This window comes from Glycine soja, chromosome 15, assembly GCF_004193775.1.
Source record: "Glycine soja cultivar W05 chromosome 15, ASM419377v2, whole genome shotgun sequence".
NCBI lineage: Eukaryota > Viridiplantae > Streptophyta > Magnoliopsida > Fabales > Fabaceae > Glycine > Glycine soja.
The window spans coordinates 8,722,629-8,739,693 of NC_041016.1; the positions used below are offsets into that span (position 1 = coordinate 8,722,629).

Consider the following 17,065-nt stretch of genomic DNA (forward strand, 5'->3'; position numbering starts at 1 on the left):
TACTGATAAGTCCTTTTCCTTTTTAGTTAGACCATGTTTGGGAACCCTTGGGACGTTCACACGGTCCAAAATATGAAATGGAGAATTTAAAAATTTGTGTAAAAAGTGAGTTTGGTTGGTTTGAACTGATAATCACTCGTGATTTATTGGGCTCAGTGCAACAATTTAGAGAGATTCTTTGGTGAATATGTGTTAATCTAGATCACAACAAGCAGCCTAGCTGGATGATCGGCTTTCTAGATAAATTTTAACGCAGTTTTTGAGGTCAGGATGTTGCTAATAAGCATAAGAATTACTGTTAAATACAATATAGTAAATTATACTCCACTTTCCTCAAATAGAGCAGCCCAAATGTAAAATATACTTAAATTAATTCTTTAACCATGATTACCTTATGTTAAAAACAAATCACTCAGAACTACCCATGTCAACAAGATATATCTATTTTTCAGTAATTTATTACTTAAAAGATTTATAATTAAGTGTGTTTGACTTAAAGGAATTATAAAATAGATATTTTCTTAAAAAGTTTCCTAAAAAATGTGAGTGAGGACAACACTAAAAAGTCTCGTGTTGATTTGGTTCGTAAAGACAACCAACAATCCTAAAAGTGGTAGGTCATTACAAGTGGTATTAAAGTCGATTGTCGATATCTCAGAAAAGATTATATAAGGATGACTTTGATCGATAAAGGATTCTTACCAATAAAAAGTTGAGTGAAATGTAGTAGAGTGTTAACCATCGATATGTTGACACTTAAAGGCATTACGGTCTTCATGATTATATATATATATAGTTGTAAATTCATTAGAATTGAGGCTTTGTGGAGGGATGTAGTTAAGTTTTTTCTTTGATTTTAGTCCAGTTAAAAAAATTCTGTTTATTCTAAAAAAAAATGAGATTTTTTTTTTTATCTATACCCTAGGTATTTTCCATTGCAGGTAGGAGAGATTTTTCTTTTGGTCCATACTATTATATGACACTCATTAATGGCTTATGTGTTTAGCGGATGTGAAGTGGTCATGCCAAATAACACATCCTAATGTCTATGATACAATATCGACATATGAAACCTTTAAAATTTATTCTAGATCCTTAAAATAAATGTTATTTATCTACCTTATAAATTGTAGGGACCAAAAATAATAATTTTAGATTTTAGAGGGATTAAAACCAAAGAAAATAGTTTATAGAAAATAAAATCAATAATTTTAAATTTTAAAGGGATGGGAAATAAAGAAAATTATAGGACCAAAATCAGAACATACTAATCATAGGGACTAGAAATATATTTAAATTAAAAAATAATAAAATTTGCTAATTGCATTCCTAATGAAAATTGGAATTAAAAATCATGAGAAGATAGTGTCACTATCTTTAAATGCAATATAATATGTGAGGCCATTTTTCCATTTTGCACAATGATAATTTTATAATAAATATATAAAAAATCATTAAATTAAATTATTTTTCAGTATAATATTTGATATCTTGTATTAAGTATCTATATCTATACTTAATTTAAATTTTTGAAGTTTTTGTTCTTTTATCATTTTGTTAGGATGATTAAAATTAGAGTAAATTACATTAATAACATTTGAGGTTTCCTCAAATTACATTAACACTTTCTATCAACTCAAGTTTAGACGTATTGAAAGGGAGTATCTCAGGTACTTAAATATTACAATGAGTTTATGATATATATATATATATATATATATATATATATATATATATTACACGAGTTTTTCATAGCTTGAGTATAGACTTCATTATTTGTGTATTTGTTTCCTACACTTAAAAGGAGGTTATAGATTGTAATGACTAAATTAATGTGATAATTCAAATTAAGCAAATTAAATTGGCCTATATTAGTTTGATTTATTTCACTTTAAACGTGAATCACGCCAATTATAATCAGTTTGATTTTCACGTTTATACTTTTTTCAACTTGATCGATCCTGATCACCCTTTCATTTTTTTTTTTAAATAACTTTGAATTCATACGTTTTATACATTACTATGTAGACTCTTCTTCTACTTTTGTCTTTTCCCCCATTTATTTTGACCTCTTTTTATGTAGTTTTTTCAAGTATCTTTGGTTATGTTCATTATTTATCTTTTTTTTTTTTTATATAACAAAAGTTTTGGTGAATTGGGTCCCAAGGGCTCTTCAAGGTCAAGACAGACCTCAAGCTCACGTTACAGGTTACCCACCAACAAAGTTTTCGCATTAATAATAAAAATTGAATCCTGGTTCTTTTTGAATGAGTTCATTTGTTGACTCATTATCTATCTTTTTATCATCTTTTAGATAAAGAAATTAATCACATGTATAAGATTATAATTTTAATATATATTTTAATGAAAAATAATATCAACTTAGAATTGATCTAATTATTGTCTAAAATTATTGAAGAATAAAGAAGCATCTCAGTTTGAACTTTGAAATATTATAAAATGTAAAACTTAACATGAAAAAGAAGATGATATATGAGGATAAAAACTAAAAAATATGATAAATTTTTTTGTCACAACCCAAAATTTGGAGTTTATGACTAGTAAGAGTTAGAAACATTACCCTACCGAAGCCTATCATATACCCTTCATTTTTATTCAATTCAAAATATGTTTCATAAATATAAACACAGTTTGTTAAGTGTCAATCTCATTATACAAGACAATTTCAAGTTTGAGGATTCTAGAAACTTTAACAATATTACATTTAGTTTATAGGAAGCATATCAAGTAAAAGATGATAGTGTGCCATAAGCAAATTTCAACTGTATAATTTAAATGGATGATTAAGATTAAAACTAATTAAAACAATTTTGATAATTTGTACATGGATGTAAGATTAAAATTTATTCGTCTTACCTCTCAAGTTCTCATTAGATATGTCTCCTATTTATAATACACTTTTTAAATTTTACTACAATCATGACAAATCATCCCACCAGGAAGCTAAACTTAAGAATGCTAACTTTAGTCATTATTTGAAATGTTATAAATTACTAAAAGGCGATCTTTTCAACTTAATGATAAAGTATCCAAAATGATACTTCGGACCAAAAATATTAATGTGACTTGGGATGCTTTGCTTAATTTTGATGCCTTCTCCCTCCTTTTTTATTAAAAAAAGAATAAAGTTGATATAGGAAATAAAAAAAAAAAAAACTAAATTTGTTTCGCTCCATTCTTTTTTCAAATGATGGAATGGAATATTTGCTCCATTATTTTAAATTACCCAAAGAATGAGACAGTATTTTTAATCCATTCTATTCCAATTCTCTACTACCAATCCAAATCCATTATGCTCTATTATATTCTAATATATTTTGTTCCATTCTCTATTACCAATCCAAACATAACCTAAAAAAACAATTTTTTTGCTAAGAAATTCAAGAGATAATTATTAATAATTTTAAACATATTTTCTCATTAATATAGATGTTTTTACTGTTGTATTAAAGATCAACACAATATAGATGTTATTACTTGTCATCGTATAACGGATAGGAAAATATGATAAGAGAAGCCCAACTAAGGTCTAGGTGATTGCACTGCACACATTGGAGTGATGAACAACCACAGGGCCCCAAAACTATAGTCTTGGTCCTGCAGACTGCATTGTGATTTGTGACTAAGCACCAACAAGTAAGGAAGCAGCCAAGAGGGTAAACGGCGCCATAACTTTTTAACAGCCACACCCTCCCTCGGTGCTGCCTAATCCAATTCAACTATTGAAAGCCAAAGACAAACTATATTGGTTAAAATCATGAATGAAGAACACTAGGTCAGGAATGATGTACAGGTTTATCAGATCCTACGCATGTGAAAGAATTGAAAAATGAGATTCAACCAATGGAAAACATGATAAAAAATAATCACATGAACACCAAATTTTGACAATCAAGTTCCCAAGTTCCAACTTCAACATGGGCAAAATGGCATAACTCGCCTAACTCTTGTAATTACAACCGAAACCTGGTACCAAAGATATTCTCATTGCATCTCTTTATGTTGTTACAGAAATGTTCCTATTTCTGAGTAAATGAAGTTAAGCACAATAAGAAGTTAAAGCCTCAACGATTTATTGGGGTATGCATGCGCTCAACAATTTTGGTCACAGCAGCTCGGGACATCACCAGTGTATCATGCAGCAAAATGCTGTAGACATTCAAGCCCTACAAAAGATGTGTTAAACAAAGGAAATTTCAACACTATTTGTGGTTTATGCACATGAAAATCGCCACATAATGATTGTTATGAAATATGGCAAAGGCCGTGGAGGAAGAAAATGATTTGATGGAAAAATATGAAATTGTATTAATTGAATGAAAAGTGTATACAAATGAGAGCTTATATACTAAGAAGCTAACTAATTTGTAAGTAATTAACTAACTAATCAATCTCTAACTAACAAACTCAATTGATATATCTCTAATAGCTCCCTGCAAGTTGGAAGCTGTCTACTTAGCACTTCCAGCTTGGGATGAATTGTTCAAGAAAACTGATTAATAATCCCCAATTTGGGACAATCTTCACTAAATTAGGCAACAAAGCTTAACCACTTAGCAGGAGCAAAACCCTAATGCTTAACCACATAACAAAAGCAAACCAATGCTTAACCAACACGAGCAGAAGCTAAACATGAGGTTTAACTACTCAAGATAGAAGCAAAACAAGATTTTAGTGCTTAATTAATCATCCATGGTAGAAGACTACAAGCTTACACCAATGCTTAGCCACCATGGACAAGATTACATCAAAGTAAACTCCAATAAAACAGAACAACTCAAATGTCTTCAAAAAGGATAGTTCACAAACACTTAATGAGCATAATTTCAACTCACCAAATCAAATAGCTTCAATAAAAGCCATAATGGGACAAATCAAATCATTATCAATAACAAGAAAGAAAGAAACTAGGGCAAAAATAAGCATAGTAGCTAAAGAAGACAATGAGTGTGAAAGGATCCTTTCATGTAATTTTAGTATTTATCTATCTCCTAATAAATATTAGATAGGTTCCACCAATTTATTGTCTATATGGAGGGAGATATACACAATTTGAACATGACCATGTGATGTTAAAATTTGAGATGAGAGGAATCATTCCTTGTTTGATATTGAGGAGAAATTGATGGAAACTCTCCTTAAGATGATTAAGTAGTGTGAGAAGAAGACCAATATAAGCTTTAGTGAGAAAAATGGATCAAATGGAAGATGATCTAAGACAGCAATGGGAGAAAACCATAAAAAAAAATTGTTCTAATGGTTTAACTAAAAATTTGGTTTTTTTTATGGAGCCTAATGGTTCTTGAATCTAGGCAAGACCAAATTCAATATCATAAGCTAGTTTATGAGATGAGGATTGTCCAAGTCCTTATAAACTCTATTTTAGTCATATCTATAGTCGATGTGGGATCTCAACACAATTGCTCACACCCAAGATTGGGCGTCTAGAGTGTGAAGATTGCACTGCAAAAGCTGTGAGCCAGTTTTTTTGTTTTTGTTTTTTTTTTTAAACAATTGAAGTTGAAGTTGACCCAATATCAAATCTATAATAGGCTTTGATATCATTCATCTTGAATTTAGGCTAGGCTTAACTTAATCCTAAATGTTAGCATCTGCTCATGAAGTGAGGATTACCCAAACCCTTATAGCTCTCAACTTTAGTCATATCTATGGTCAATGTGAAATTTCAACAGTGGCTATTGATTATTAATCCATGTACCTGATCCCACCAAGTATAAGGCTTGGTAAATGTTTTGTGGCTCTAAGAAGCATAACATAAATTTCAAATGAAATTTACAATGTAAAGCTCCATCTGAACTATGATAGAAGCAACATGAATAAAATTGAAACTTACAATTGAGGGAAGTACGTTAACATAGTGTAGATTTTGCGTAGATAATTTTAACTTTTCATCTATAGTGCCATCTACAAGCAGCAGTTTCTTGGTATCCTCCATTTGATTGTAATAATTCACAATGTTCTTGGTTTTATGTGTGGGAACCTCCAGATCCTCAAACACAAGAAGCTGTATAAACAAAATTACCCAGAGATTAGTGTACATTAGCATGAAGAAACTCTTATTTTAAACATATAATGCAAGAACAAACCAATAAATAAGAATTACAAACAGTACACACAAGATAATTATGGGATGATAAAAAAACTTATGTGAAAAGAGCTAAAAGAATACACAATCTAGTATATACAACAAGAATCGTGACAAAGGCATTTTGGTAATGTAAACTACAGCATGATGAGGATAGGGATACATGCCCAAAAGAATCATGCAACTCACAAACTCACATTAAGAAACCAGTAAAGGACACAACAGCCAACATATATAGTAGCATTGCCCTTTTGTGATTTGAATTATTTTCTAGTTTCCTGTAACACTTCTCTATACAGTTTTACTGTATTATGTAGTCACATGACTAGCTTGCCACCTTTTAACGACCAGACTCTATGGTGCCAAGTTTAGAGGGGGCATGTATTTTGAGCAATGCTTAGTAAAGTACAGTTAACATAGTTGATCACAAGGGACTTTGCACTCAGATGCCATGTGTTAACTCTAGAACCCTGACCCTTTTGTTCCCACTTCATTTCCCCCTACACCCAACCACAATTCTGTGATGATATTGCAGTCTATTTTTTGTCTCTACACATGAGGTATTCATTTGAAAGAACATCCTGCAGTTGATTACTTTTAAAATAAATGAAAAATGTTAACATTAAATGATATAATTCAAAAGTCAAAGAGAGAATAAAATCAATATGATTGTCAATCAGGAAGGCTGAGGCTGAGAACATTCATAAGAAATATTAAATGATTACTTTTAAAATAAATGAAATATGTTAACATTAAATGATATAATTCAAAAGTCAAAGAGAGAATAAAATCAATATGATTGTCAATCAGGAAGGCTGAGGCTGAGAACATTCATAAGAAATATTAAATGCAAACCTACTACACAATGCACTTCACTCAACTATACCTTTAACAAAAGAAACCCTTAAAAAGTAATAATAATATCCTGTATCTTGGAGTTAGGCTGCTAAATCGTTAAATAAACAATATACTTGCAAATTTTAAAACCAAAATCTTCCAGAAGTGAAAACTGAAAAATTACACTATATTAAGCATTAGCAAGAATGTACAGTCATGCAACAGATAGAATAATGTAGATAAGATGCCACTTTTTATTTTTTGATGGTGAGTGGGGACACAGGTGGGGGAGGAGACTTGCCTTTCCTTCTGCTGCACGAGCTGACAAAGCAATCTTCAGCCCTAGACGCCGAACCTTCTTATTGACTTTGAAAGCATGGCTTCGGGGCTTAGGGCCATGCATGGTGGCACCACCCCTGAACTATCACCATTCACTAAGGTTGTTAACTTCAACTACTAAAAATGGACAATAAGAACAGAAAAAAATGTGAAGAAAGAAGGAATAAAGATGGACTAGCAAGTAATGAGCAGAATGCTTCACTACCTGAGGCCCACGCAATGAACCATGCCTTGCTCTACCAGTTCCCTTTTGATTCCAAGGCTTTCTCCCAGTCCCACTGACCTCACTGATAGTTTTTGTTGAGTGAGTCCCCTGTCGACCAAATCAATTAGGAAAAATACATAACATTCTCATGGAAAGTTTTCATAGCTAACATTAGATCTGGTATATACATTATATATCCAATACTGTTTACAACTAATAAATGAAAAGGCATCAGTGGAAACATTTCAAACTTAAAAAAAATAAATTGAATAGACATGCCAAATTGTAGTTTTGTCCCATACCCAAATGCTTGTCCCCCATCCCAATCTCCTATTCAACTCCACCCCCATAATCAATTTCCATGCAAACCTAAGTGAAAAAAGGGGGAAATGATTGTGTATTTCCATCATTTAACAACAGAATACATCCCACAATTGTTAAGCCAATATAGAAAAACAATTGCCATCTTGCCTAAGAAATACAGCATTTCCACTGGATTGCACATGTCCAATGACAGTGAGAAACATTCATTAGGTTCCAAAACATTATGCAGTCACTACCTGTTGTCGTTTTGCAAGCTGCCACCTAACAACACGATGAATAATGTCCTTCCGAATAGGTAAATCAAAAACATCTCCAGGAAAAACCATATAGCCCTTGTCTTCATTATGAAAGTTGGTAACTGGAATTAAAAGATCCTGGCAAAGCCCTACATCATAAACTGGATCAATGACACTCTTGGATCTTATTGAGACAGCAATCAGCACATGCCGTTATCAAGACTAGACAGTTTGTCATGAAAGATGATAGGTAGTGAAGAAAACAAGAAATAATCAAAGATACAGTCAAAGTTTTGATTAGTAATAAGGAGAATCCTAACCAGTGACGCTACGGTACATAGTTTTTATGGAAGAGTGATACTTACGCACCTCCATCTAGATTTCCTGCAACCCCAAAATGATTTCCAACAATAAAAAGATTGTGGCCCTAGATGCAGTTAAGAACTAGAGAAAGCAATTGCTAACTTACATAAAATTACATGATTTTAGTGGAGGACACAAAAGTTAAACACTAGCCCCAAATTCCTTTAAATTCAGAGCAGAAGCAGATCATTAAGGGTGCATGTTTACAAAGCTTTAAAAATGTCAAGGAACAGTTACATAATGCATGCTTTGTATCTAATTTTAATTTTAAGCGTAAACATGCCCATAGATAAAAGCATACAGTAAGTTCTGAGTCTTCTGACATGTAACATACATAGAAATGCATTCAGTCAATTGCAGACGATCATTGGAGAAAATTATGCATCTTCAACCTACCATCAGAAGACTGCCAAGAAGTATTAAACAAGAACCCTAAACCCTAAAGGAGAATAAAAACATTGACATGGAAGATATTAGTCTAGATCATACAAAATGGACAACAAAAAAATTATCTCATATCTCAATAATCTAAACCACATTGGAATTCACGCCAGGCAGGCAGTTGATTAATCTCCTTTCAGAAATAAAAATCAAAATCAGCAAAATGAAGCACTGGTATATTAATGTACAAAATGCCACAAAGTATCCTTCATACCTATAGTACGCTCAGATGTTGCCAGAGTCTTTTTGGACAATAAATCAGATGGAAATGCACTATCATCAGCTCCAGGAGTTAAAATAGAAGTAGAAAACTGTCGGACCATAGACCTGACCTAGATTTAAAAACACTATACCACATTATTAAAGAATAATCAGTAAACAACCAGCATAAGAGAGAACTTTATTGATTAATCATTCATCCTGAAAGAAGTTACAAATATAGAAGAAAAAACAAATGCAATAGCAATGTACCAAAGAACGATCTGCAGGCAACATTCTCTCCCCAGATAAACTGCTGCATACATCTGTGTACAAAAAAAATAATCGTATATATAAATATTCACAAAAGCTAAAACAAATTTCGAATAGACGGCAAATGACAACTCTCTACAGTTAACAAACTACATGAAGATCTTACCACGAGGTTTATAAATAGAGGCAAACCCAGCACTAGGTGAATCAAAGTAACATCGTCCTAGTGAATGCAATGACCAAGAAGAACAACGTAGGATTCTTTTGGAAATCAACGCTGCCATAACTGACCCAACAATCTATACTGGATTGCACCTTCCATTCGAAATCCAGAGCAGAGGCAACGGTAAAAGTGAAACTAAAATTAGTTTAAGTGCTCAAAATAAAGCAGAGAAGGAAGTTAGACACTTCATCAAACACATTGGACGCGACTTAAATTCGCGGAACCAACTGCCGCATAACACATCTAACACTATTTTCACCACGAATAGGTCCCTCAAAACGGTGTGAAAATTGAAACAAGTATCAAACACAATCTGATGCTACTTCAACCACTGAGCATAGAAAGAAGATGTGAGGAAAAAAGAAAAAAAGAGTTACCAGAGACAGAACGCAGAGGTAAACTAATGCTGATAGAGGATTTAGTTCCTTGCTGCCCCAAATTTTGCTCTGAATAAGAATCTGAACTCTGTCCTGTTCATGACTGCGTCTCCGTCTATGCCTCCATGGAAGCTGCTCCCGAGCTCGTTACCGTTTACAAAGGGTGGCTCTGGTTAATGGGCCTCTCTGGGCTTTTAGGTTAGAAACGGGGTTCAAATTAGATTTTTAAGCCCAACTTTATTTTCTTTATATTTTTGGGAAAATATCTTGTACTTGGATTAGTCTCCCAACTTCAACTTTAATCAATTTAATCATATACCAAAAAGGTAATAATGTTTGTTCCTCCATATGGTAAAAACCTTATGTGATGAGGTATAAAAATCACTATTTTTCTAAAGTATGGGGACTAATATCATTTTTTATTGAAAGTATAAGATCTAAAAATATATTTTTTCCATTTTTTGTTACACTTGGCATTCTTTATTTGCTATTTTCAGCTTGGGAAAACATTAGACCTGTTAATCAAATTTCTATAGATTTATGTTTTGACTCTTATGTGTCAAATGCCTTTTTTTTCCTTAAATTTATTCTCTTCTAAACAATTCTGTTTGAGATATAGTGAGTTAAATGTAGTTACCTCAATGAAAATTAAATCTTGGTTCATCACCGTTTAGAGAACTAGCTTCTTCTGCTAGGCCAAAATCCCATTAGTACAAAACATCTGTTACAGTAAGATCATTTTTTTTTTCAATTTAGCATCTAAAAGTTCACGTTTTCTTAATTTTGGTCTTTGAGAGATTTTTTTTTGTTTATTTTTAGACTTTATAAATTTACGTGTTTTTTAAATTTTGGACCCTAAAAGCTAATTTACAACTACTAAAAAATTAAAATATTAAAGGAATTAAAATTAAAAAATTATTAACTTATAAAAACTAAAAATAAACAAAAAAAAACTTACAAAAACCAAAATGTAAAAAACTCAAATTTATAGTGACTAAAAGTTGAACAAAAAATGCAAACTTAGAACTAGATTTATATTTCAGCTTTTTTTTTTCATTCATCGTTTGCTAAATAAATAGTCCCTTTCTACAACTATCAGTGGTGTACAAAAATCTACTTTTAAGAGTATGTTTGGTTTAAAGAAATGAAATAGTGTGAAAGTAAAAAAAAAAAAAAGAAATGAAAGATTCAAATTAAGATAGAATGTAGAAGTGAGACCAACACCAATTTTTAAAATATTAAATTGACCGGTTTCAAAGGGGGTAAAAATGTGGATGTACTTCCTACCGTAAAAAATAAAAATAAATAGGAGGTGCATGTAATATGTACGAGCCTTGAAACTGAATTCATATATGACTAGTTGAACAAAGCGTCAAGGGAAAACGGTTCCTATCACATTTAAATCTAAGCACACGTCCAAACTATCTAATGATTGCTAAATTCACAAATAGTTCGCTCTCCACAATTTTTTTTCTTTTGACAATTTTCTTTTGATAGAAGCAAGCTTCTAGTAGATAAAACCATTTCCTTTCACAAACATTTTCAGTTAAGAAAAATTATTAAAATATAACTTAACTGTCAAGGCAACCGGTACTACTGCTCAAGACCAAAAAATTGGGCGACATTCTCGGGAACACAGAGAAACAAGTGTTACTTTGAACTCTAAAACAAGACTAGTTGGTGAACTGGTAAGATAGATATCCAAACATAATTGTCAATAAAATTGGGCAAATTTGGGATGTTAAGTGTAACTTCAAATTGAAATCTTCAGTTATGCCCAGAAAAACTATGCTAGCTTGATCTTCTTTCAAGGTCCCTCACTGTCATTTAGAGCTAATTTGCAATAGTTTCAACTAAACAACTATCCTCCATTGTCATCAGCTAATGATCATCTTGTTTAAAAACTCAGCTTGCTCGGGAAAATACTCCATCAGTTCATCCTTTGTCACCCAGACATGATCCTCACATTTTCCGATGTTGAATTTGTTTTTGGCAATAACTTGAGACTTGAAGAAGAATCTCTGGCAGAAGATTTCAGCAAAGAGAAAGAATAAGCAAGTATAATCAATTTTCACATGAAGAGGCAAGGATAACATATTGAAAGATGTCAGCCTTCAATTAATAGACCAGAAGTACCACAATGTTCGTATAAAATATACCTTAAAAGATGTGGATCTAGACTGGTCTTCTGTAGGCTGAACAACCATATGGGCCATTGGAGCATTTCCAACAAAATATGTGTTAGAAAGATCTCCTAAGACTGATTTCAATGCAGATTCTGCACACTGCAAAATTTCAAAAGTTAACATGGAAAAGAAGGAAAGAAATAAGAGGAAAGCCATATAATAATGTTACAACTTAACCTTGCGCATGGTGTCCTCAGATTCATAAACTTTCTCAGGAAAATGCCACACAGGCTTCCCGCTTGGAGCACCATATGCATTACCATAGAGGAGAAGGTAGAGTCTTCTATCAAGAGCTCTTTGTAATGACCTACGTAGACAAGTAGTAACAAGTAAGTATATGCAATCACGCAGCAAATATGTCTGAAAGCAAATTCGTTTCTTTAAAATAATGAAAAATAACAGGGATAAGCCTAGGTAAGTTTCTCTATCTCCTCAAAGCATTTAAGTTATATTTAGTTTTGACTCTGTTACCTAAGTCACAGAATGAGCATTGGTCCTTGCCCTAGCACAAGCGTATTTCTCAGTTTGAACTAATAACAGCTGCTGTATAACATTACTAGGAAGGCTTTCATAAAGACTAAAGATGAGTACAACCTAAATATCCAAATGCAAGCTTGCATAAACATTATATAATCATCAATTTGTCAAAGCTAAATTCATTCAATCACCAAATAAGGCAGGCAAGGAAATAAAAATGGAATCTAAATTCTAAATAGCCCTTGCTAATTAATATACTACAATCATACGTAACTAAACACCATGCTACAGAAAATAGACATTTGTCTACTTCCAAGGAAGATGAGGTGAAGATAAGAGCTAAGTTGATATTTCATATGAGAAATCCCAAGTATTGGTATGATGGCCTCTCTTGCATAGCATTCATTTTCCTTCACATATTCCAGAAATTGAAACAAAGCATTTTCTTACTGTAAATTAAAATGTGGTCAGTCTACTCAAATTGGTGCATACCTTCGATCATTGTTTTTGTCAGCTTCAGTGACTCTTGGTGCTGGCACATAGTCAATCTGATAATCACCTTTACCCCTGGAAGTAATATATTTTTCATGAGAATATATGATAAGAAGGGACCATCTGTATTGCCAGCTGTGATAACTCTTAAGCATATCAATGCATGCATTAGGAAAAAGAGAATGAAAGAGGGGGAAAAAATATGAAACATTTTTGTCATTGCATCATAATTACAGTCAGTGAGTCAAATATAGCAAAATAAGTTAAATAATTATTGGTGGTATCACTAACTTTATAGGGATTGTTGAGATCCTACATCAACTAACGATATGGCCAGTGTAGTCATTATAAGGCTTGGGCAATCCTCGCCTAACAAGCTAGTTTTGTGACATTGAGTTAGACCCTAAGCCTAAATTTTAAAATGGTGTTTGAGTCTATCCTAGATCTGTTATTGGGTTACACCCATATTTGTCCGTGCTTTAGGTGTCTATTAATAGGTGTGACGGAGAGGGTATTGTTATTAGGGCACCCACATTTATCCACAACGCTCCAAATGTTCAGTCCTAAGCATGAAGAATATATTGAGATCCTAAATCAACTAGAGATATTGTCAATATAGTCATCATAAAACTTGGGCAGTCCTCATCTTACAAGCCAAAATTGTGGGGTTGAGTTATGTCCTTAGCCCAAATTTAAGCATACTAATACTAGAACATAATACTAATTAAACAAGGAAACAATCCTAACTTGAGATAATAAGGAAATCTGGAAATCAGACCTAAGAGATAATATAAATACTCAAAGATATAATAAAGATATTCTTGAATACTTTTCATTTAATCTAACAATTAGTTTTTGACTTCTGTTTAGCTATCTATTGGCTTTTTAATTCCCCTGTTATGCATAATAGTTTTGATATTTCGCTGGTCTTGAGGAAGGAGGGAATGAATTTTTCAGTTAAATTAGTTTGTAGGTCCCCATACTATTACAAAATTTTTAATTAGGTCCTTATACTTTATTTTTTTTAATTGAGTCCCTATATTAATTTTCAATTTGTAATTATGTCCCTATGTTAATTTTCCGTGAAGAATCTGTTAGACTTGACGGAATATTCATCATACACACACACACACACACATAGATGTCATGTGTTATTCCATATCAGCCCAAATGGTGTTACTGTTACAGATGGAATTTTTAAATTTTTTTATCTGCCTGCCTCAACACCCCTTGTTTTTCATTCCCAACCATTCATTATCTCCCAAACCGTAACTCAACCCTAAAATGTGGATTTCGTATCTCCCAGACCGTAACCCCAACCATGTTGTGTGATTAATTCTTAATTTGTTTGTAATGTTATTCGCACCTCCTTAATCACCTTTGTAGCAGTTTGTGGTTTAGGGTTCGCACCTCTGTAATCTACTCAGGTGTATTGGTTTAAGGTTCGCATCTACGTGTGTGTATATGATGGAATATTCCATCAAGTCTTACAGATTCCTCACAAGTTAGCATAGGGACCTGATTACAAATTTAAAATTAATATAGGGACCCAATTAAAAAAAAATAAAGTATAGGGGTCTAATTAAACTTTTTGTAATAATATGGGGACCTACAGGCTAATTTAACCGAATTTTTTTACAGTACAGCTAATTAGCAATATACTCAATTTTCACTTCCATTTTCTATTGAATATATAGATAAATGCCTCCCTTGCATCCATTTGAGAGAATTCACATAAAATAGAACTTTAACAGAAAAAACAATTTTCAACTCTCATGAAACTTACAAATATATTTTTTGTATATACTATTAAAGTGCCATCTAATGATCTCTCTCTTTCAAATTAAGTTTAAATAACCAAAAAATTAAAACTATAGACATAGTCTTGTCACTTGTGAACTTATACCTAGCATCAGATTTGTCTAGAAATTCATCAGGATATCTGCGTTGATATTGTTGTCGCCATCGAAACCTAACCATACAAACCCCAGAAAAAATATAAAAAAAGATAAAGTTAGTATAACAATCACTGCTAAAACAGGTTCTTCAAGTTTACTAAGCAAAGTAGCAAACCACAACAAAGCCATTCGACAAAGAAATATTAATAGCAAATCCTCATGTTTCAAGCCTTAACCTCATTTTTCCGTCTTTAAAATTAGAAGAGGAAGAAAGTGAAAATAGCATTGCATTAAATATTACTTTCTTTTTACTTCATATAGTTTGAGCAAACAAGAATTCACTGAAGACATAAGAGTATAAGACAGTGAACAAGAATACAAGTTTTTTTTTTCCATATTTTCAATTAGATAATATGAGGAGCTGGAAAATGGGATGTTCAGCACTAGAATTTATCTAAACATACTTCACCCTGAACCTAGTTTACAAATCACCAAATTCACAAAAGTGAGTATAATTTCAAGACTTCAGCTTGACATGACATCATTTCCTTCTCTACAGTCCTCCAGCAGCAGCACACCTTTTATCTTGAAAAGTGGATTAATATCTTCTATGACAGTATGACTACATATCCAAGACTAAATAAAGGCCAAATACCCAATTCATTTTATCTTGGGTGTATTTTTTTTTTATCCAAGCAGAGCATAATAACAAAGTCAATGAAAGCAGAGAGAAAGTTACGAGAATTCTTGAAATGCATAAACTACAGGGTCAATTTTGGGAATGACCACTGGCAGTCTCTCAAAGAGCACAGAAGCAACAAGGTTCTCAGAGCTTGCGCTGAACCCTCGCCTTGTCAAGAGAGGTCGAAGTTGAACCAGTGACATCTTCATCCTGGATGTAAGCAGAACCATTAGATGCACAAAAAGAATCAAAACAAATAAATGAACAAATGGAGAGGGAAAATATTTTCTATTTGCAATTTCATTATTCTTGTTTCCTGTAGATGCCTTAGCAGCTGGTTACCAATGCAGTCAACATGAAAACAACATTTCTCAGCTGCTACTGCTATTCACAACAAAATAACACATGGTTTATGGTTTTAAAAAAACTGACATCTTTAACTCCTGTCACATATCAGTGCTAAAATTTCAAAACAAAATCTCAGCAAAGACAGTACTAACAAGTAACAACATGAGCTTGAAATTGAAAATAGAAATACATATCTAAGAAAGCAATCAATAACTTAAATTATCCCAAACGCAACATAAATTGAAAAGTTTCCAACGCAAATATTGAATTCGATGCAACAGCGTGTCACTTATCTAATGGCGTTGGGGGTTTCCTTTGGATCAGAATCTATAATTTAGAGAAAGAGCGATACAAAGCAGAGATAAAAGAAAGAAATAGCAATGCCCAAATAGAGAAAGAAAAGAGCTTTCTTACGTTAAGCAAGCGTATCACCCGGCAATATCATTCCATTCGGAACAATATGAGGTAGCTGTTGCAGCAATGGGAACTGGAGAAGTGAAGAAGGGTTTTGGAAGTAGGGGAGAGAGGGAGCAAAAGCAAAAGCATCAAAGCTAAACGATGCCGTTTACAAGTCACTTAATATATATTTTTTAGAAAATAACATTTAATTATTTTAAAATTCAATATATATATATATATATATATATATATATAATTATTTTATTATTGTTTAAAATTTATTTTCACATTTTAATTTTATATAAATAATTTGTAAACAATCATATAAAAATCTATTTATATAAATATATATATATATATATATATATATATATATATATATATATATATATATATATATAAAGAGAGAATTTGTCTCATTATTTTATTTTTAATTATTTTTTAAAATTTAAGTATATATTTAAACAACTAACAAGTGAGTAGAGTTAATCTCGTAGATTAAAACTATTTTACTTAATATTTTAATTAAAAATATATTGTAAAATTTTTTAACGAATATTATTTAACAGTCTTAAACAGAATGGGCTGAGTTATATATTTCAAAAATAACCTAGAGGAAATAAGCAGTAGGACCATAAAA

The 17,065-nt window shown here is 32.0% G+C and overlaps 2 protein-coding genes across 3 annotated transcripts; both read right to left on the reverse strand.

Annotated features, from left to right (window-relative positions):
- Window positions 1–3,835: 3,835 nt before the first annotated feature.
- On the reverse strand, window positions 3,836–10,119 carry LOC114388674 (50S ribosomal protein L4-like). Of its 2 annotated transcripts, XM_028349287.1 has the most exons (10): window positions 9,944–10,119; window positions 9,510–9,658; window positions 9,344–9,396; window positions 9,087–9,204; window positions 8,438–8,452; window positions 8,069–8,217; window positions 7,509–7,616; window positions 7,266–7,385; window positions 5,876–6,046; window positions 3,836–4,187 (listed from the first exon to the last, which is right to left on the reverse strand). In XM_028349287.1, the coding sequence occupies exons 2-10, from the start codon at window positions 9,625–9,627 to the stop codon at window positions 4,086–4,088; spliced, it is 954 nt and encodes a 317-aa protein (XP_028205088.1). In that variant the 5' UTR covers window positions 9,628–9,658; window positions 9,944–10,119; the 3' UTR covers window positions 3,836–4,085. The 2 variants fall into 2 exon arrangements, with proteins under 2 accessions (XP_028205088.1, XP_028205089.1); XM_028349288.1 differs by lacking the exon at window positions 8,438–8,452 and having other exon boundaries at window positions 9,944–10,117.
- A 1,426-nt stretch (window positions 10,120–11,545) lies between these two features.
- LOC114386505 (39S ribosomal protein L46, mitochondrial-like) lies at window positions 11,546–16,567 on the reverse strand. Its single transcript, XM_028346520.1, has 7 exons — window positions 16,441–16,567; window positions 15,736–15,888; window positions 15,005–15,070; window positions 13,099–13,173; window positions 12,307–12,436; window positions 12,103–12,228; window positions 11,546–11,964 (listed from the first exon to the last, which is right to left on the reverse strand). The coding sequence occupies exons 2-7, from the start codon at window positions 15,885–15,887 to the stop codon at window positions 11,821–11,823; spliced, it is 693 nt and encodes a 230-aa protein (XP_028202321.1). The 5' UTR covers window position 15,888; window positions 16,441–16,567; the 3' UTR covers window positions 11,546–11,820.
- Window positions 16,568–17,065: the final 498 nt, after the last annotated feature.